At 46.3% G+C, this 21998-nt stretch overlaps 2 protein-coding genes across 2 annotated transcripts in view; one reads left to right on the top strand and one right to left on the bottom strand.

The window, feature by feature from the left end:
* Nucleotides 1–39: 39 nt before the first annotated feature.
* Nucleotides 40–15896, top strand: baiap2l2b (BAR/IMD domain containing adaptor protein 2 like 2b). The gene is made up of 14 exons (XM_038963513.1): nt 40–93; nt 622–697; nt 1623–1709; nt 4766–4827; nt 5024–5095; nt 5222–5311; nt 5790–5857; nt 5987–6050; nt 6153–6257; nt 6845–6947; nt 7168–7375; nt 15172–15237; nt 15317–15592; nt 15821–15896. The coding sequence occupies exons 1-14, from the start codon at nt 40–42 to the stop codon at nt 15894–15896; spliced, it is 1407 nt and encodes a 468-aa protein (XP_038819441.1).
* A 373-nt stretch (nt 15897–16269) lies between these two features.
* Nucleotides 16270–21998, bottom strand: part of pvalb7 (parvalbumin 7) — a 12022-nt gene continuing 6293 nt past the window's right edge. The window contains exons 2-5 of the mRNA XM_038967997.1: nt 18283–18354; nt 17717–17849; nt 17137–17246; nt 16270–17049 (exon numbers count right to left, since the gene is read on the bottom strand). Of these exons, the coding sequence (XP_038823925.1) occupies nt 17021–17049; nt 17137–17246; nt 17717–17849; nt 18283–18346 (336 nt within the window). The 5' untranslated portion in view covers nt 18347–18354 and the 3' untranslated portion in view covers nt 16270–17020. The remainder of the gene's footprint in view (nt 17050–17136; nt 17247–17716; nt 17850–18282; nt 18355–21998) is intronic.

Raw genomic sequence — 21998 nt, 5'->3', positions numbered from 1 at the left:
TTATACAGTTTTTGTCTTGTGGAAATCGAAGCGGTTACTATGTCGGGGGCGAACAGTGATCAGTTACATAGGTCTACATTGTCTGTTTACACGGTAAGTATATATTTTATGGTAGGCTAATACTATGGGGTTAGATTATTGAAATGTTGTAAATAGAGTATTGGCAGTAATCTATCCCCATCTTTCACACTCCAATAATACTCTAAATGAGGGTGTGTTGGGGGTGTACAAAAACTTTTCGAAAAACATTTAACTGGGTGGTTCAAGCACTGAATTCTGATTGGCTGACAGCCGTTGTATATCAGTCCATATACCACGGATATGACAACTTTTATATGTACTGCTCTAATTACGATGGTAACCAGTTTATAACAGCAGTAAGTCACCTCAGGGGGTTTGTAATATGTGCCCAATATACCACGGCTAAGGGCTGTATCCAGGCACTCCACATTGCGTTGAGCAAAGAACAGCCCTTAGCCGTGGTATATTGGCCATATACCACGCCCCTTCGGACCTTATTGCTTAAATATACAACCACTTGTAGGCCCTACTAAACACAAGACATAGCATTTAGTTTTGGCCAATATTCAATGTTTGATTGTTCTGTGTTCTCTTCCATAGAACCTGATGGAACAGTTCAATCCAGGTCTACAGACGCTAGTTACATTAGGAAACAGCTATGCCAAGGCTTTCCAAGGTGTGTGTGTATGAGTGAGTGTGTGTGAAAGTTAATACATAAGTATGCATTTGTGTCATTGTGTGTGGGGGTCATCCCTCTGACAGTTCCCCAGACCTAGTTGGGCTAACATCATTGATGTCAGCATCCTTCCTCTGACTGATATAAACAGTACAAGGCATCTATCACAGGTCAGCTAGTTAGCAGGTAGATGTAACATGGTAAAGACATGCGTTAGCAGGCAGTTGTAACATGGTAAAGACAGGCCTGTATCCCATAGAGGTAGAAGATAGCAGATAGATGTAACATGGTAAATACAGGCCTGTTTCCCATAGAGATAGATGTAACATGGTAAAGACAGGCCTGTTGCCCATAGAGGTAGAATATAGCAGGTAGATGTAACATGGTAAAGACAGGCCTGTTGCCCATAGAGGTAGAATATAGCAGGTAGATGTAACATGGTAAAGACAGGCCTGTTGCCCATAGAGGTAGAAGATAGCAGGTAGATGTAACATGGTAAAGTGATGCCTGTTGCCCATAGAGGTAGAAGTTTGCAGGTAGATGTAACATGGTAAAGTGATGCCTGTTGCCCATAGAGGTAGAAAGAGGGCTCATCTTTGTATCTGTGCCATGATGGCTTCTGTGACTTTAATATGGTGGAAGCCTTCATTGGCCATGTCCATGCTAAAACGGTTTCTATCCATCCAGAGTCCTCGTTCCACCTCTATGGATGTTACCTAACCATTGGGCTATTTATGGACCCAGTCTTAACTGTATCAGGAGTCCATCACCACAGGTGTTTTACTTATTGGGTCAATTGGTTGGTACAGCTAAGATATGATTACAAGGTTTGGTTTGTGTCATTATTGGGCTTGTGAGTTAATAGCTATAATGCTAACAGGTGTGTGTGTGTGTGTGTGTGTGTGTGTGTGTGTGTGCGCTGCAGCCTTGGCTGTTACCAGTGAGGCCTACTTTAGTGCTGTAGCGAAGATGGGAGAACAAGCCCTTCACACACTCTCCTCTCGCTCACTTGGTAAGTGTGTGTGTATATCTGTCTACTGTACCATAGAACCAGCTATAATGGGCCAAACACAGACTGGGGCTATTTTAAAGGTAGACTCAGCGATATGACGTAGATGCAGAAAGTCAATAGCACAGTGGGTCAATTTCTGCAAAAACTAAGAGCGTTGATGCACGAGGATCAACTTCTCCTCTGTTTTGGTGCCCTGGCTGCCACGCTGTGAACAGTGTGATGCAAACCTGTGCACATGCGCAGATACTGTGTGTGACTATGAGAGCGAAGTCTTGCGTATCGCTCATCTCAATATCTGGGGTGCTGCTCGTGACAATGTCATTTTGCTGAGTACCTTTAACCTCTCTGGGATATGTGGGACGAAAGCGTCCCACATGGCCAACATCCAGTGAAAATGCAGAGCGCCAAATTCAAATAAATTACTATAAAAATGTAACTTTCATGAAATCACACATGCAATACACCAAATTAAAGCTACACTTGTTGTGAATCCAGCCAATGTGTCAGATTTCAAAAAGGTTTTACGACGAAACGATTACGTTAGGTCAGTACATAGTCACAGAAAAACACAGCCATTTTTCCAGCCAAAGAGAGGAGTCACAAAAAGCAGAAATAGAGATAAAATTAATCACTAACCTTTGATGATCTTCATAAGATGACACTCATAGGACTTCATGTTACACAATACATGTATGTTTTGTTCGATAATGTGCATATTTATATAAAAAAATCTCAGTATACATTGGCGCCATGTTCAGAAATGCCTCCAAAATATCCGGAGAAATTGCAGAGAGCCACATCTAATAACAGAAATACTCATCATACACTTTGATGAAATATACATGTTTTACATAGAATTAAAGATACACTTGTTCTTAATGCAACCGCTGTGTCAGATTTCAAAAAAACGTTACGGAAAAAGCACACCATGCAATAATCTGAGACGGCGCTCAGATAAAAACAACATTTCTCCGCCATGTTGGAGTCATCAGAAATACGAAATTACATCATAAATATTCCCTTTGATAATCTTCATCAGAATGCACTCCCAGGAATCCTAGTTCGACAATAAATTGTTGTTTTGTTCGATAATGTAAATTATTTATGTCCAAGTAGCTACTCTTGCTATCGCGGTTAGTACACATATCCAAACGCTCGTGCAAGTCACGCATAACTTCGGACGAAAACTTCAAAAAGTTATATCACAGGTCGAATAAACTTGTCAAACTAAGTAGAGAATAAAACTTCAGGATGTTGTTATCATATATATCCAATAACGTTCCAACCGGAGCATTCCTTCGTGTCTGTAGAAGTAATGGAACACAAGGCGACATCATGTGGAATGCGCGTGACCAGGAACTGGTCACCATTCCCCTCTCATCCGGCCCCACAACACAGTATAAACTTCATTCAACGTTCTACCGACTGTTGACAACTAGTGGAAGGCGTAGGAAGTCCAAACAAATCCATATCTTCCTGTGATTTGAATAGGCGATGAGTTGAAAAACAACCAGCCTCAGGATTTCCACTTCCTGTTTGGAAGTTTGCCTGCCATATGAGTTCTGTTATACTCACAGACATAATTCAAACAGTTTTAGAAACTTCAGAGTGTTTTCTATCCAATAGTAATAATAATATGCATATATTAGCATCTGGGACAGAGTAGGAGGCAGTTCAATTTGGGCACACTATTCATCCAAAGTGAAAATGCTGCCCCCTATCCCTAAAAAGTTAATGCAACCGCTGTGTCAGATTTCAAAAAAGCTTTACGGAAAAAGCACACCATGCAATAATCTGAGTACAGCGCTCAGACAACAAAACAAGCCATACAGATATCCGCCATGTTGTGGAGTCAACAAAGTCAGAAATAGCATTATATATATTCACTTACCTTTGATGATCTTCATCAGAATGCACTCCCAGGAATCCCAGTTCCACAATAAATGTTTAATTTGTTCGATAAAGTCCATCATTTATGTCCAAATACCTCCTTTTTGTTTGCGCGTTTATTACACAATCCAAACTCACGATGCATGGGCAGGTCCAGGCGAAAGTTCAGACGAAAAGTCATATTACAGTTCGTAGAAACATGTCAAACTAAGTATAGAATCAATCTTTAGGATGTTTTTATCATAAATCTTCAATAATGTTCCAACCGGAGAATTCCTTTGTCTGTAGAAATGCAATGGAACACAGGTCGCTCTCATGCCACTCTGGCAGACCTCTGACTCATTCAGCTCCCATTCCCCCCTCCTTCACAGTAGAAGCATCAAACAAGGTTCTAAAAACTAGTGGAAGCCTTAGGAAGTGCAATATGACCCCATAGACACTGTATATTCGATAGGCAAATAATATGCATATATTAGCAACTGGGACTGAGTAGCAGGCAGTTTACTCTGGGCACCTTATTCATCCAAGCTACTCAATACTGCCCCCCAGTCCCAAAGAAGTTAACTTCCTTAGCGTCTTTGAGTAACTTTGAGGTTGTTGTGGCAGGCGGTGTGTTTTACGATACTGGGTGAGATGAGAGAGGTCTAGAGGTTGATTTAAACTGAGCTTGGCACGCTGTTTTTTTGGAAGGACAGTCTAGCTCCTATGGTGCCAATAAATAGCAATAAGAACAGAGTTTACTGAGAGGTAAGGATGGAATGATCACACACACACACACACACACACACACACACACACACACACACACACACACACACACACACACACACACACACACACACACACACACACACACACAGTAGGCCAGTTGAGCTAATGAATTGAGTGCGGCTGAAAGACTGTCATCTATAATTCAAAGCAGCTACCTGATCCTCTCTTCATGGTCACACTGCTGCGCTGACCTTCTCACTTGGCTGACCTGCTGTAGCTACACTGTCATGCTCGCCTAGCTCTGACGCACGGGCCCATTCGTTCCCCATGAGATGCTATTGTCACTGCTAATAAGGCTAGGTTGCTAGCTCTGACGCACGGCCCCATTCATTCCCTTTGAGATGCTATCATCATTTCTAATTGGTGATACTAATGTGTGTATGTGTTATCTACAGGAGATGTCCTGGTACAGATATCTGATACGCAGAGAAGACTCACAGCTGAGATGGAGGGAGTGGTCAGTATCTGTTTAATCTATGTCTATATGTTCCTGATACCATTTAGTGTCTTTATACCACCTATTTATCTATGTTTATTTACAATATGTCCATGCCACTGTTTCCATCCACAGCCTGTGTGTGGACACTGCCATAGAGTGTAACATTTGTTTTTCTTCCCCCTCAGGGTGTAACGTTGTAATTCTTCCTCTTCAGTTTCGATGGTTCCAGGTAGAAGTTTTACAGGCCATGGAGAAGAATGTCAAGTTGGATGAAGAGTACATTGACGTGAGTATCTGGCAAGAGTGTGTGTGTGTTTCTGTGTGTATGTACGTACGTGTGTGTGTGTGTGTGTGTATGTGTGTGTGTGCGTGTGTGCGTTTACTAACACACACTCCTGTATCTCTTCCACAGGGCAGTCGCAGGGTGTATGAGCTGGAGGTGAGGAACCAGGCAGAAGCTCTGGAGAGACAGCTGAGAAGAGGAGCCTTCAGAGACTCACTGGTACGCACACACACACAACATCATGGACACTCTTACTGACACTTGTGGCTGCTTCGCCTGATGTATCGTCCTATTTTTTATTTTTAATCCCAGCCCCCGCTCCCACAGGAGGTATTTTGTCTTTTACAATGATACAGGCCATCATTGTAAATAAGAATTTGTTCTTAACTGACTTGCCTAGTTAAAACATAAAATAATAAAGACACACACCACACACACACACACACACACACACACACACACACACACACACACACACACACACACACACACACACACACACACACACACACACACACACACACACACACACGCACACACACACACCCTCCTTACAGTTAAATCAGACACTGTCCAACACTACCACATTCCACACAGTAATGGTCTGTGTGTGTGTGTGTGTGTGTGTGTGTGTGTGTGTGTGTGTGTGTGTGTGTGTGTGTGTGTGTGTGTGTGTGTGTGTGTGTGTGTTCTCTAGGAGCACAGTGAGTACATGCAGTACCTGAGACAGAGTCAACATGACATTATGAAGGAGGAGGAGAGGAGGTCAGTCTTTACCATTAGTAATACATTACCAACACAATTACTATTAGGACCATTAGTAATACATTACCAACACAATTCTATTAGAACTATTAATATGCTGATGAATATGATGACGGTTGTTATTATTAGGTATCGCTTCCTGGCAGAGAAACACTGCGGACTGACACAGTCACTGCTCTTCCTCATCAACAAGGTACACACACACACATGTTTATGTCAAAAACGGGGACGTCAGAAACCTTTACAAACCCACACACACAGGTAGTGTTCTGAAATGTCCCCATCTCTCCCCCAGACAGGGGCTTCCCTACAGCAGAAGGCTGATGGATGGAAGGAGAAAGTGAACGAGACACGAGGCTCCAGACCCCGTAGCCCCACCCACCCTGACCAGGAAGAACAGGTTAGAGACCCCGTAGCCCCACCCACCCTGACCAGGAAGAACAGGTTAGAGACCCCGTAGCCCCACCCACCCTGACCAGGAAGAACAGGTTAGAGACCCCGTAGCCCCACCCACCCTGACCAGGAAGAACAGGTTAGAGACCCCGTAGCCCCACCCATCCTGATCAGGAAGAACAGGTTAGAGACCCCGTAGCCCCACCCACCCTGACCAGGAAGAACAGGTTAGAGACCCCGTAGCCCCACCCACCCTGACCAGGAAGAACAGGTTAGAGACCCCGTAGCCCCACCCATCCTGATCAGGAAGAACAGGTTAGAGACCCCGTAGCCCCACCCACCCTGACCAGGAAGAACAGGTTAGAGACCCCGTAGCCCCACCCACCCTGACCAGGAAGAACAGGTTAGAGACCCCGTAGCCCCACCCACCCTGATCAGGAAGAACAGGTTAGAGACCCCGTAGCCCCACCCACCCTGACCAGGAAGAACAGGTTAGAGACCCCGTAGCCCCACCCACCCTGACCAGGAAGAACAGGTTAGAGACAAGTATTCCACCCAACCAATCAACCTTCCCCCGTCTTCCTCTCTCCTCAGCTGTGTGGCTCAGTGAGCTCTCTGCTGCAGACAGTAGATGAGGACAGAGACATGTCTTGGGCCAGGAGAGAACAGCAGGCCCTGGGGAGAGTGCCCTCTAGAGGTGGGATGACTACACTGCACCCCCAAAGAACAGGGTTATATTTAGTCAATCAGCTACACTACTCACATGTGTGGTGTTATTGTATTCATTTAGCACATAGCAGGGAAATGTTTTGGATGATACCGTGGGGATTTTTCATTGGATACACTTTTCTCCATCCGTCTCTCTTCTCCATCCATATTTCTTCCCCATCATCCTCTCTACCCCCTTCCTCCCCCAGCCCCGTCCCCCCTCCACAGCCGATCCCGCTCCTCCTCAGTGGGTGAGTCTCTTGGTCTGGGTGGGGGTAGGACCATGAGAGCCCTGGTGTCCCACCCGCCCTCCTCCAACCCCAAACTCCTACCCTTCACCCGGGGAGAGATGGTTACCGTGTTGGTCCAGGAGCCGAGGAATGGGTGGCTGTATGGAAGAACGGATAGCAGCCTACGGTAGGGGACAGTGGATAGCAGCCTACAGTAGGGGATAGTGGATAGCAGCCTACAGTAGGGGATAGTGGATAGCAGCCTACAGTAGGGGATAGTGGATAGCAGCCTACAGTAGGCGATAGTGGATAGCAGCCTACAGTAGGGGATAGTGGATAGCAGCCTACAGTAGGGGATAGTGGATAGCAGGCTATGGTAAGGGGACAGTGGATAACAGACTATGGCAGGGGACAGTGGATAACAGACTATGGCAGGGGACAGTGGATAACAGACTATGGTAGGGGACAGTGGATAACAGACTATGGTAGGGGACAGTGGATAACAGACTATGGTAGGGGACAGTGGATAACAGACTATGGTAGGGGACAGTGGATAACAGACTATGGCAGGGGACAGTGGATAACATACTATGGCAGGGGACAGTGGATAACAGACTATGGTAAGGGGACAGTGGATAACAGACTATGGTAAGGGATAGTGGATAACAGACTATGGTAGGGGACAGTGGATAACAGACTATGGTAGGGGACAGTGAAGAGCAGCCTACGGTAGGGGATAGTGGATAACAGACTATGGTAGGGGACAGTGGAGAGCAGCCTACGGTAGGGGACAGTGGATAACAGACTATGGTAGGGGATAGTGGATAGCAGCCTACAGTAGGGGATAGTGGATAACATACTATGGTAGGGGACAGTGGATATGGGGACAGTGGATAGCAGACTACAGTAGGGGATAGTGGATAACAGACTATGGTAGGGGACAGTGGATAACAGACTATGGTAGGGGACAGTGGACAACAGACTATGGCAGGGGATAGTGGATAACAGACTATGGTAGGGGACAGTGGATAACAGACTATGGTAGGGGACAGTGGATAACAGACTATGGTAGGGGACAGTGGATAACAGACTATGGTAGGGGACAGTGGATAACAGACTATGGTAGGGGACAGTGGATAACAGACTATGGTAGGGGACAGTGGATAACAGACTATGGTAGGGGACAGTGGATAACAGGCTATGGTAGGGGACAGTGGATAGCAGACTATGGTAGGGGACAGTGGATAACATACTATGGCAGAGGATAGTGGATAACAGACTATGGTAGGGGACAGTGGAGAGCAGCCTACGGTAGGGGACAGTGGATAACAGACTATGGTAGGGGACAGTGGATAACATACTATGGTAAGGGGACAGTGGATAACAGACTATGGTAGGGGACAGTGGATAACAGACTATGGTAGGGGACAGTGGATAACATACTATGGTAAGGGGACAGTGGATAACAGACTATGGTAGGGGACAGTGGATAACAGACTATGGTAGGGGACAGTGGATAACAGACTATGGTAGGGGACAGTGGATAACAGACTATGGTAGGGGATAGTGGATAACAGACTATGGTAGGGGACAGTGGATATGGGGACAGTGGATAGCAGACTACAGTAGGGGATAGTGGATAACAGACTATGGTAGGGGACAGTGGATAACAGACTATGGTAGGGGACAGTGGATAACAGACTACGGTAGGGGACAGTGGATAACAGACTATGGTAGGGGACAGTGGATAGCAGGCTATGGCAGGGGATAGTGGATAACAGACTATGGCAGGGGACAGTGGATAACAGACTACGGTAGGGGACAGTGGATAACAGGCTACGGTAGGGGACAGTGGATAGCAGACTATGGTAGGGGACAGTGGATAACATACTATGGCAGAGGATAGTGGATAACAGACTATGGTAGGGGACAGTGGAGAGCAGCCTACGGTAGGGGACAGTGGATAACAGACTATGGTAGGGGACAGTGGATAACATACTATGGTAAGGGGACAGTGGATAACAGACTATGGTAGGGGACAGTGGATAACAGACTATGGTAGGGGACAGTGGATAACATACTATGGTAAGGGGACAGTGGATAACAGACTATGGTAGGGGACAGTGGATAACAGACTATGGTAGGGGACAGTGGATAACAGACTATGGTAGGGGACAGTGGATAACAGACTATGGTAGGGGATAGTGGATAACAGACTATGGTAGGGGACAGTGGATATGGGGACAGTGGATAGCAGACTACAGTAGGGGATAGTGGATAACAGACTATGGTAGGGGACAGTGGATAACAGACTATGGTAGGGGACAGTGGATAACAGACTACGGTAGGGGACAGTGGATAACAGACTATGGTAGGGGACAGTGGATAGCAGGCTATGGCAGGGGATAGTGGATAACAGACTATGGCAGGGGACAGTGGATAACAGACTACGGTAGGGGACAGTGGATAACAGACTACGGTAGGGGACAGTGGATAACAGACTATGGTAGGGGATAGTGGATAACAGACTATGGCAGGGGACAGTGGATAACAGACTACGGTAGGGGACAGTGGATAACAGACTACAGTAGGGGACAGTGGATAACAGACTATGGTAGGGGACAGTGGATAACAGACTATGGCAGGGGACAGTGGATAACAGACTATGGCAGGGGATAGTGGATAACAGACTATGGCAGGGGACAGTGGATAACAGACTATGGCAGGGGACAGTGGATAACAGACTATGGCAGGGGACAGTGGATAACAGACTATGGTAAGGGGACAGTGGATAACAGACTATGGTAGGGGACAGTGGATAACAGACTATGGTAGGGGACAGTGGAGAGCAGCCTACGGTAGGGGACAGTGGATAACAGACTATGGTAGGGGACAGTGGATAACAGACTATGGTAGGGGACAGTGGATAACAGACTATGGTAGGGGACAGTGGATAACAGACTATGGTAGGGGACAGTGGATAACAGACTATGGCAGAGGATAGTGGATAACAGACTATGGTAGGGGACAGTGGATAACAGACTATGGTAGGGGACAGTGGATAACAGACTATGGTAGGGGACAGTGGATAACAGACTATGGTAGGGGACAGTGGATAGCAGGCTATGGTAGGGGTCAGTAGATAGCAGGCTATGGTAGGGGACAGTGGATAACAGACTATGGTAAGGGGACAGTGGATAACAGACTATGGTAAGGGGACAGTGGATAACAGACTATGGTAAGGGATAGTGGATAACAGACTATGGTAAGGGGACAGTGGATAACAGACTATGGTAAGGGGACAGTGGATAACAGACTATGGTAGGGGACAGTGGATAACATACTATGGTAGGGGATAGTGGATAACATACTATGGTAGGGGACAGTGGATAACAGACTATGGTAGGGGACAGTGGATAACAGACTATGGTAGGGGACAGTGGATAACAGACTATGGTAGGGAACAGTGGATAACAGACTATGGTAAGGGACAGTGGATAACAGACTATGGTAGGGGACAGTGGATAACAGACTATGGTAGGGGACAGTGGATAACAGACTATGTTAGGGGACAGTGGAGAGCAGCCTACGGTAGGGGACAGTGGATAGCAGGCTATGGTAGGGGACAGTGGATAACAGACTATGGTAGGGGACAGTGGATAGCAGACTATGGTAGGGGACAGTGGATAGCAGGCTATGGTAGGGGACAGTGGATAACAGACTATGGTAGGGAACAGTGGATAGCAGACTATGGTAGGGGACAGTGGATAACAGACTATGGTAGGGGACAGTGGAGAGCAGCCTACGGTAGGGGACAGTGGATAGCAGGCTATGGTAGGGGACAGTGGAGAGCAGCCTACGGTAGGGGACAGTGGATAGCAGGCTATGGTAGGGGACAGTGGATAGCAGGCTATGGTAGGGGACAGTGGAGAGCAGCCTACGGTAGGGGACAGTGGATAGCAGACTATGGTAGGGGACAGTGGATAACAGACTATGGTAGGGGACAGTGGAGAGCAGCCTACGGTAGGGGACAGTGGATAGCAGGCTATGGTAGGGGACAGTGGATAACAGACTATGGTAGGGGACAGTGGAGAGCAGCCTACGGTAGGGGACAGTGGATAACAGACTATGGTAGGGGACAGTGGATAACAGACTATGGTAGGGGACAGTGGATAACAGACTATGGTAGGGGACAGTGGATAACAGACTATGGTAGGGGACAGTGGATAACAGACTATGGTAGGGGACAGTGGATAACAGACTATGGCAGAGGATAGTGGATAACAGACTATGGTAGGGGACAGTGGATAACAGACTATGGTAGGGGACAGTGGATAACAGACTATGGTAGGGGACAGTGGATAACAGACTATGGTAGGGGACAGTGGATAGCAGGCTATGGTAGGGGTCAGTAGATAGCAGGCTATGGTAGGGGACAGTGCTTAACAGACTATGGTAAGGGGACAGTGGATAACAGACTATGGTAAGGGGACAGTGGATAACAGACTATGGTAAGGGATAGTGGATAACAGACTATGGTAAGGGGACAGTGGATAACAGACTATGGTAAGGGGACAGTGGATAACAGACTATGGTAGGGGACAGTGGATAACAGACTATGGTAGGGGATAGTGGATAACATACTATGGTAGGGGACAGTGGATAACAGACTATGGTAGGGGACAGTGGATAACAGACTATGGTAGGGGACAGTGGATAACAGACTATGGTAGGGAACAGTGGATAACAGACTATGGTAAGGGACAGTGGATAACAGACTATGGTAGGGGACAGTGGATAACAGACTATGGTAGGGGACAGTGGATAACAGACTATGGTAGGGGACAGTGGAGAGCAGCCTACGGTAGGGGACAGTGGATAGCAGGCTATGGTAGGGGACAGTGGATAACAGACTATGGTAGGGGACAGTGGATAGCAGACTATGGTAGGGGACAGTGGATAGCAGGCTATGGTAGGGGACAGTGGAGAGCAGCCTACGGTAGGGGACAGTGGATAGCAGGCTATGGTAGGGGACAGTGGATAACAGACTATGGTAGGGGACAGTGGAGAGCAGCCTACGGTAGGGGACAGTGGATAGCAGGCTATGGTAGGGGACAGTGGATAACAGACTATGGTAGGGGACAGTGGATAGCAGGCTATGGTAGGGGACAGTGGATAACAGACTATGGTAGGGGACAGTGGATAGCAGACTATGGTAGGGGTCAGTGGATAACAGACTATGGTAGGGGACAGTGGATAGCAGACTATGGTAGGGGACAGTGGATAGCAGACTATGGTAGGGGTCAGTGGATAACAGACTATGGTAGGGGACAGTGGATAGCAGACTATGGTAAGGGGACAGTGGATAACAGACTATGGTAAGGGGACAGTGGATAACAGACTATGGTAGGGGACAGTGGATAACATACTATGGTAGGGGATAGTGGATAACATACTATGGTAGGAGACAGTGGATAACAGACTATGGTAGGGGACAGTGGATAACAGACTATGGTAGGGGACAGTGGATAACAGACTATGGTAGGGAACAGTGGATAACAGACTATGGTAGGGGACAGTGGATAACAGACTATGGTAGGGGACAGTGGATAACAGACTATGGTAGGGGACAGTGGAGAGCAGCCTACGGTAGGGGACAGTGGATAGCAGGCTATGGTAGGGGACAGTGGATAACAGACTATGGTAGGGGACAGTGGATAGCAGACTATGGTAGGGGACAGTGGATAGCAGGCTATGGTAGGGGACAGTGGATAACAGACTATGGTAGGGGACAGTGGATAGCAGACTATGGTAGGGGACAGTGGATAGCAGACTATGGTAGGGGACAGTGGATAACAGACTATGGTAGGGGACAGTGGAGAGCAGCCTACGGTAGGGGACAGTGGATAGCAGGCTATGGTAGGGGACAGTGGAGAGCAGCCTACGGTAGGGGACAGTGGATAGCAGGCTATGGTAGGGGACAGTGGATAGCAGGCTATGGTAGGGGACAGTGGAGAGCAGCCTACGGTAGGGGACAGTGGATAGCAGACTATGGTAGGGGACAGTGGATAACAGACTATGGTAGGGGACAGTGGAGAGCAGCCTACGGTAGGGGACAGTGGATAGCAGGCTATGGTAGGGGACAGTGGATAACAGACTATGGTAGGGGACAGTGGATAGCAGGCTATGGTAGGGGACAGTGGATAACAGACTATGGTAGGGGACAGTGGAGAGCAGCCTACGGTAGGGGACAGTGGATAACAGACTATGGTAGGGGACAGTGGATAACAGACTATGGTAGGGGACAGTGGATAACAGACTATGGTAGGGGACAGTGGATAACAGACTATGGTAGGGGACAGTGGATAACAGACTATGGTAGGGGACAGTGGATAACAGACTATGGCAGAGGATAGTGGATAACAGACTATGGTAGGGGACAGTGGATAACAGACTATGGTAGGGGACAGTGGATAACAGACTATGGTAGGGGACAGTGGATAACAGACTATGGTAGGGGACAGTGGATAGCAGGCTATGGTAGGGGTCAGTAGATAGCAGGCTATGGTAGGGGACAGTGCTTAACAGACTATGGTAAGGGGACAGTGGATAACAGACTATGGTAAGGGGACAGTGGATAACAGACTATGGTAAGGGATAGTGGATAACAGACTATGGTAAGGGGACAGTGGATAACAGACTATGGTAAGGGGACAGTGGATAACAGACTATGGTAGGGGACAGTGGATAACAGACTATGGTAGGGGATAGTGGATAACATACTATGGTAGGGGACAGTGGATAACAGACTATGGTAGGGGACAGTGGATAACAGACTATGGTAAGGGACAGTGGATAACAGACTATGGTAGGGGACAGTGGATAACAGACTATGGTAGGGGACAGTGGATAACAGACTATGGTAGGGGACAGTGGATAACAGACTATGGTAAGGGACAGTGGATAACAGACTATGGTAGGGGACAGTGGATAACAGACTATGGTAGGGGACAGTGGATAACAGACTATGGTAGGGGACAGTGGATAACAGACTATGGTAGGGAACAGTGGATAACAGACTATGGTAAGGGACAGTGGATAACAGACTATGGTAGGGGACAGTGGATAACAGACTATGGTAGGGGACAGTGGATAACAGACTATGGTAGGGGACAGTGGATAACAGACTATGGTAGGGAACAGTGGATAACAGACTATGGTAAGGGGACAGTGGATAACAGACTATGGTAGGGGACAGTGGATAACAGACTATGGTAGGGGACAGTGGAGAGCAGCCTACGGTAGGGGACAGTGGATAGCAGGCTATGGTAGGGGACAGTGGATAACAGACTATGGTAGGGGACAGTGGATAGCAGACTATGGTAGGGGACAGTGGATAGCAGGCTATGGTAGGGGACAGTGGAGAGCAGCCTACGGTAGGGGACAGTGGATAGCAGGCTATGGTAGGGGACAGTGGATAACAGACTATGGTAGGGGACAGTGGAGAGCAGCCTACGGTAGGGGACAGTGGATAGCAGGCTATGGTAGGGGACAGTGGATAACAGACTATGGTAGGGGACAGTGGATAGCAGGCTATGGTAGGGGACAGTGGATAACAGACTATGGTAGGGGACAGTGGATAGCAGACTATGGTAGGGGTCAGTGGATAACAGACTATGGTAGGGGACAGTGGATAGCAGACTATGGTAGGGGACAGTGGATAGCAGACTATGGTAGGGGTCAGTGGATAACAGACTATGGTAGGGGACAGTGGATAACAGCAAGGCCCATTATGATTCATTCCTTTGTTTGTCTGTTTGCTTGTTCCTTTATCCATCCATCCATCATTCATTCATTCCTATGTGGGTAGATGGCTGGCTGGGAAAACAGTGGACTTTATCTAGGAACTTGCCTGTTCCAGTATTTAGGCCATTGTTGTGTTTGCTAATATTCCTCTGGTCTCTCTCTCTGTTGTTCCAACAGCCAGGGCTGGTTCCCAGCAGCTTATGTTGCTTCTATTGAGGAGTTCTCTAACCTCTTGGGGTCAAGGTATGTCAATCAATCAATCAATCAATCAATCAATTAATCAATTAATCAATATGATCATATCTGACATTTGACCCTCCAGTGGTACTTCCTTGAGGAGCCACAGCATGAACAACCTATTGGATCCCTCTGACACCTCCATGGACCAATCAGAAAAGGCCTACGGTGATGTCGTGCCCCCTGCCACACCCACTCGCAGGGCCTCCGTCGACTTCCGACCAATCTCTCCCCTCCCTGAGAGGATGGCGGAACCAGAGATTGTGACGAGAACAAATAGCCTGAAGGGCTATAGCGAGCTCCCGCCCCCTCCTCCTCCGCCCCCGCCACCCCCTCAGCCAACAACAGTGCTCCGGAGGGGGTCAGCTGACTTTCGACCAATCCAGCCTACTTTCCCGGAGAGGACAGCAGAGTCATTATCACCCCTTGGAGCTTCTGGAGAAAACCTACTCTTTCCCAGGTAGGAGGTGTGTGTGAGTGTGTTTCAGTGTGTGTCAGTGTGTGTCAGTGTTTGTGTGTGTGTGCCTGCTGTGATGTTTGTCATTAGTGTTGAGTGCTAGTTGTTTACATGTCACCTGATCTGTTGCAGGGGAACCAATCCCTTTGCGACAGTGAAGCTTAAACCAACAACCACCAGTGACAGATCAGCACCCAGGACTCACTGACCAATCAGCAGAGATGTAGACGTCAAGAAAAGCTGACGTCCTTGAGTTTGACATTGCGTCTATTTTTAGAGAAATTATGTAGATCATCTAATCGTGTAAAAATATATATATTTATTTGTACTATTATGCGATTTAAGAATAGCACTTTGTCACATTGTTTGTGTGTTTCGATAGATTTTCCAATGGTTTACTAATTGTTCGATCTAGGATGCTTTTATTGTGAAATAGATACATTTATTTTGAAAATATCTAAATGAATCGTCTCATTTGTGCATTCCTTGTTCTACAGTATATTAGTGTCCAGTCTAGTTTATATTAAATCATTAAATAAGAATAAATGAAATAGTCATTTTACTCAAGGTGTTTTATTTCTTATTATTTCTTAATTTGAATCATTTCTCTCTCTTCACCACTCTACCTCTTTATTTATACATCTCATCACCAGACGAGAGAAGAAGGAATGGAGGGAGGGAGGAAAGGAGGGAGGGTACAAGTATGTGTGAGGTGGAAAAAATAAAGAGTGAGAGACACAGGTTGTATAGGGTTCAGTCCCCCAAAAATGGCACACTATTAAAAATAGCACCCTATTCCCTTTTGTCAGTAGTGCACTATAAAGGGAATAGGGTGCCATTTGGGTAAGGAGACATAGGGTCCATAGACGGCTAGGGAGGAAAGGGAAGGTTTCTGGTACATTATATCTACAGTAAAGGTTTTCTTTTAAAATGAGACAGTCATGAGGTTTTCAAATCAAAACAGAACATATATACAATATGTTGGTACAGTAGAAAAACATACAAATAAATACAGAAGTGCTTGTTGGGTAGTCCCCACTCTACCTCCCCCTGGTGGACGTCTCTGGTACTGTTTCGGTTAGAGAGACTGGGCCTGCGGTGTAGGGTGAAGTAGCCTTGACGCTGATCTTGGGTCAGTTGGCATTTTTCCCCGACTAATGGTTAAGGTTAGGATTGGGGTAGGTGATCCTAGATCTGTGTCGAGGAGAAACTTCACCCTGGACTGGATTGTGCTTTTTGGGTGATGATGGGGGGGGGGGGCTTAGAAGGGGGAGATTGCATTTAAAACATGAATTCGCAGGGGAGGAGAAAGGGGGAGACTAGAGGTGCTCTTTACACCTCATGGACCAAGACTTCAAACTCTGGAAAAGAGAAGAGGAGGACAACATTAAGATCCTCTGGGAATGACTCAGCATTTCATTCCATTATCATCCTATCACCTCTCTCACCGTCGATGCCGATCTTTCCGTCTCCGTCCTTGTCGGCGGCATTAAGGAAGGCTTTGGTCTCGGCGTCGGTCAGGTCTCTGCCGTCCTCAGCGAAACTCTTCAGCACAAACCTGAGGTAGAAGAGAGTTCAAAGGTTAGGGGTCAAGATTAAGGAGCTGCGTGTGTGTGTGTCTTATGTTCTCAGCAAAACCCTTCAGTACGAACCTGAGGTCAGAGATTTAGCGTGAAGAAAACATTTATTAAGTTAGGACTGCAAAATCCTGTTTCCTTTCCCCACAATTTCTAGGTTTTCCAGATACCATGTTTGGACGATTCCTGGATTTACTGCTTATTCCATCCTGACGCCAGGGATCTTCCAATCAGGATTTCTGGAACACCTCTGCATTTTGGAAAAGTTACCGGAATTTTTTAACCCTATATTGGGCATGCATTCTAAATGGTATGCTAGCTTGTAAATTGGAAAATAGCCACACATTCACATCTGATGGATGTGTGTGTGTGCACCTGTCCATGTGTGTCTTTGGTATGAGTCTATGTGCGTGTGTGTGTGTCCGTCTATGTCTATCTCTCTTCCTCTTACTTGAGCTCCTCCTCCTCAATGAATCCACTCTGGTCAGCATCAATAGCCTGGAACACCTTCTTGACATTGTCAGGAGTCATGGCCTTCAGGCCCACCAAAGCAAAGAACTTCTTATGGTCGAAGGAACCCTCCGCTGGACACACAGGTACGCACATGCACACACACACACACGGACAGGTCATTACACAGATACCCACGCACAGACAGGTACGCACATGCACACACACACGGACAGGTCAGCACACAGATACACACACACAGACAGGTACGCACACACACACATACACACACATGGACAGGTAAGCACACACACGCGCGCAGGTATGCACACACACACGGACAGGTAAGCACACACACAGACACACACACATGCACACACAGACAGGTACGCACACACACATACATACATACACAAACGCACAGGTACGCACACGGACAGGTAAGCACACACAAGCACATGGACAGGGAGGAGAGTGAGGGAGGAGACAGGAAGAGAAAATGGAGATAGATATTATATTATTTCAAAGGATTTGGTTTGGTTTTCAACAGCGAAAATGTCTGCTCACCTTTGACTGCATCAAGGGCCTTCTGAATATCGTCAGCTTTCAAAAAATCTTTCAAAGCGGCCATCTTGGTAACTGAGGGGAGAGAGAGAGAGGTTTATGAATATATAATATGGATAGCATAAATGAGGCGCTAGGACAAAGTGTTTGATACTGATACTGTTGCAAAGCTAACTAAAAAGCAGCATTCCCCAAGTGAGGATGGCTTTCACTTCAGCAGTAATAAATTCATGAACTTCTTTGAGGAAAAGATCATGATCATTAGAAAGCAAATTACGGACTCCTCTTTAAATCTGCGTATTCCTCCAAAGCTTAGCTGTCCTGAGTCTGTACAACTCTGCCAGGACCTAGGATCAAGAGAGACACTTAAGTGTTTTAGTACTATATCTCTTGACACACTGATGAAAATAATCATGGCCTCAAAAACCTTCAAGTTGCATACTGGATCCTATTCCAACTAAACTACTGAAAGAGCTGCTTCCTGTGCTTGGCCCTCCTATGTTGAACATAATAAACGGCTCTCTATCCACCGGATGTGTACCAAACTCACTAAAAGTGGCAGTAATAAAGCCTCTCTTGAAAAAGCCAAACCTTGACCCAGAAAATATAAAAAAACTATCGGCCTATATCGAATCTTCCATTCCTCTCAAAATTTTTAGAAAAAGCTGTTGCGCAGCAACTCACTGCCTTCCTGAAGACAAACAATGTATACGAAATGCTTCAGTCTGGTTTTAGACCCCATCATAGCACTGAGACTGCACTTGTGAAGGTGGTAAATGACCTTTTAATGGCGTCAGACCGAGGCTCTGCATCTGTCCTCGTGCTACTAGACCTTAGTGCTGCCTTTGATACCATCGATCACCACATTCTTTTGGAGAGACCGGAAACCCAAATTGGTCTACACGGACAAGTTCTGGCCTGGTTTAGATCTTATCTGTCGGAAAGATATCAGTTTGTCTCTGTGAATGGTTTGTCTTCTGACAAATCAACTGTACATGTCGGTGTTCCTCAAGGTTCCGTTTTAGGACCACTATTGTTTTCACTATATATTTTACCTCTTGGGGATGTCATTCGAAAACATAATGTTAACTTTCACTGCTATGCGGATGACACACAGCTGTACATTTCAATGAAACATGGTGAAGCCCCAAAATTGCCCTCGCTAGAAGCCTGTGTTTCAGACATAAGGAAGCGGATGGCTGAAAACGTTCTACTTTTAAACTCGGACAAAACAGAGATGCTTGTTCTAGGTCCGAAGAAACAAAGAGATCTTCTGTTAAATCTGACAATTAATCTTGATGGTTGTAAAGTCGTCTCAAATAAAACTGTGAAGGACCTCGGCGTTACTCTGGACCCCGATCTCTCTTTTGACGAACATATCAAGACTGTTTCAAGGGCAGCTTTTTTCCATCTACGTAACATTGCAAAAATCAGATTTTTTTGGTCCAAAAATGATGCAGAAAAATTAATCCATGCTTTTGTCACTTCTAGGTTAGACTACTGCAATGCTCTACTTTCCGGCTACCCGGATAAAGCACTAAATAAACTTCAGTTAGTGCTAAATACGGCTGCTAGAATCCTGACTAGAATCAAGAAATTTGATCATATTACTCCAGTGCTAGCTTCCCTACACTGGCTTCCTGTTAAGGCAAGGGCTGATTTCAAAGTTTTACTGTTAACCTATAAAGCGTTACATGGGCTTGCTCCTACCTATCTTTCCGAGTTGGTCCTGCCGTACATACCTACACGTACGCTACGGTCATATATATCTTAACCCAAACAATTCAACAAGACTGACCTGACTCCGTTCCAGTGGCGCTTTGTATGCTTCTACATCAAACAATACACTCACTGGTACAAAATCTTGTCCGCAATATTATCACTTAAGTTAAAGGAAAACACTTGTCGGTCTCATCCATTTTGTTTCTGATTCATACAGGGGACTTGTAGTGAAGATGTGAATGCAAAATACACTATGCATGGACACAGAGCATTACAGATTGACGCAGGCCTCCTAATTGTCCCTAGAATTTCTAAGCAAACAGCTGGAGGCAGGGCTTTCTCCTATAGATCTCCATTTTTATGGAATAGTCTGCCTACCCATGTGAGAGACGCAGACTCGGTCTCAACCTTTAAGTCTTTACTGAAGACTTATCTCTTCAGTAGGTCATATGATTGAGTGTAGTCTGGCCCAGGAGTGTGAAGGTGAACGGAAAGGCTCTGGAGCAACGAACCGCCCTTGCTGTCTGTGCCTGGCCGGTTCCCCTCTCTCCACTGGGATTCTCTGCCTCTAACCCTATTACACGGGCTGAGTCACTGGCTTACTGGTGCTCTTTCATGCCGTCCCTAGGAGGGGTGCGTCACTTGAGTGGGTTGAGTTACTGACGTGATCTTCCTGTCTGGGTTGGCGTACCCCCTTGGTTTGTGCTGTGGTGGAGATCTTTGTGGGCTATACTCGGCCTTGTCTCAGCATGGTAAGTTGGTGGTTGAAGATATCCCTCTAGTGGTGTGGGGGCTGTGCTTTGGCAAAGTGGGTGGGGTTATATCCTTCCTGTTTGGCCCTGTCCGGGGGTATCATCGGATGGGGCCACAGTGTCTCCTGACCCCTCCTGTCTCAGTCTCCAGTATTTATGCTGCAATAGTTTATGTGTCGGGGGGCTAGGGTCAGTTGGTTATATCTGGAGTACTTCTCCTGTCTTATCCGGTGTCCTGTGTGAATTTAAGTATGCTCTCTCTAATTCTCTCGTTCTCTCTTTCTTTCTCTCTCTCGGAGGACCTGAGCCCTAGGACCATGCGTCAGGACTACCGGGCATGATGACTCCTTGCTGTCCCCAGTCCACCTGGCCTTGCTGCTGTTCCAGTTTCAACTATTCTGCCTGCGGCTATGGAACCCTGACCTGTCCACCGGACGTGCTACCTGTCCCAGACCTGCTGTTTTCAACTCTCTAGAGACCGCAGGAGCGGTAGAGATACTCTTAATGATCGGCTATGAAAAGCCAACTGACATTTACTACTGATTATTATTTGACCATGCTGGTCATTTATGAACATTTGAACATCTTGGCCATGTTCTGTTATAATCTCCACCCGGCACAGCCAGAAGAGGACTGGCCACCCCTCATAGCCTGGTTCCTCTCTAGGTTTCTTCCTAGGTTTTGGCCTTTCTAGGGAGTTTTTCCTAGCCGCCGTGCTTCTACACCTGCATTGCTTGCTGTTTGGGGTTTTAGGCTGGGTTTCTGTACAGCAAAATAACCAAAACCAAAATAACCAGCAAAACATTTACATATTGGCATGATATGAGCAAATGAACAGATGTTCGATTGGGAAAGAAAGTGAGGCTATACAGGGTTAGGGTCAAGACAGGTTTCTGTGATTTAAGACTGTCGTCAAATCGTTTGTGTTTGCACAATTGTTGCTGTACGATTTGAAACAAGGACTATAATGGATTTGGATATGAAGAATTACTGGATGTTCCCCCTACAACATCTGTGTTTTGTTGTTGTTTTTGTTTTTGAGAACTTTTATTTGTATTGCTTTTAAATTTTTTAAATCTTATTAACACTTTGTTCTAGCTAGCTATTTGTGTAGGTAGCTATCAAGTAAACACAATGATATAGTAACTTGTTGACTTAACTCTAGAATGCCTACTTCAAGTGTTTTAGTACTAGTCTGTAATCTCAGGACTTAACCTATGCCTGATGTACGAAGGGCTATATAAA

Source organism: Salvelinus namaycush, chromosome 2, assembly GCF_016432855.1.
Source record: "Salvelinus namaycush isolate Seneca chromosome 2, SaNama_1.0, whole genome shotgun sequence".
Classification (NCBI taxonomy): domain Eukaryota; kingdom Metazoa; phylum Chordata; class Actinopteri; order Salmoniformes; family Salmonidae; genus Salvelinus; species Salvelinus namaycush.
Note: the sequence above shows the minus strand (reverse complement) of the source record. Positions and strands in the feature narration are given on the sequence as shown.

Bases quoted from the DNA above. Each gene is read 5' to 3' on its own strand.
- baiap2l2b (XM_038963513.1), top strand. From the start codon at position 40: ATGTCGGGGGCGAACAGTGATCAGTTACATAGGTCTACATTGTCTGTT. The intron at 5,096-5,221 runs GTGAGTATCTGG...TCTCTTCCACAG, and splicing joins TGGATGAAGAGTACATTGAC to GGCAGTCGCAGGGTGTATGA. The intron at 5,312-5,789 runs GTACGCACACAC...TGTGTTCTCTAG, and splicing joins GAGCCTTCAGAGACTCACTG to GAGCACAGTGAGTACATGCA.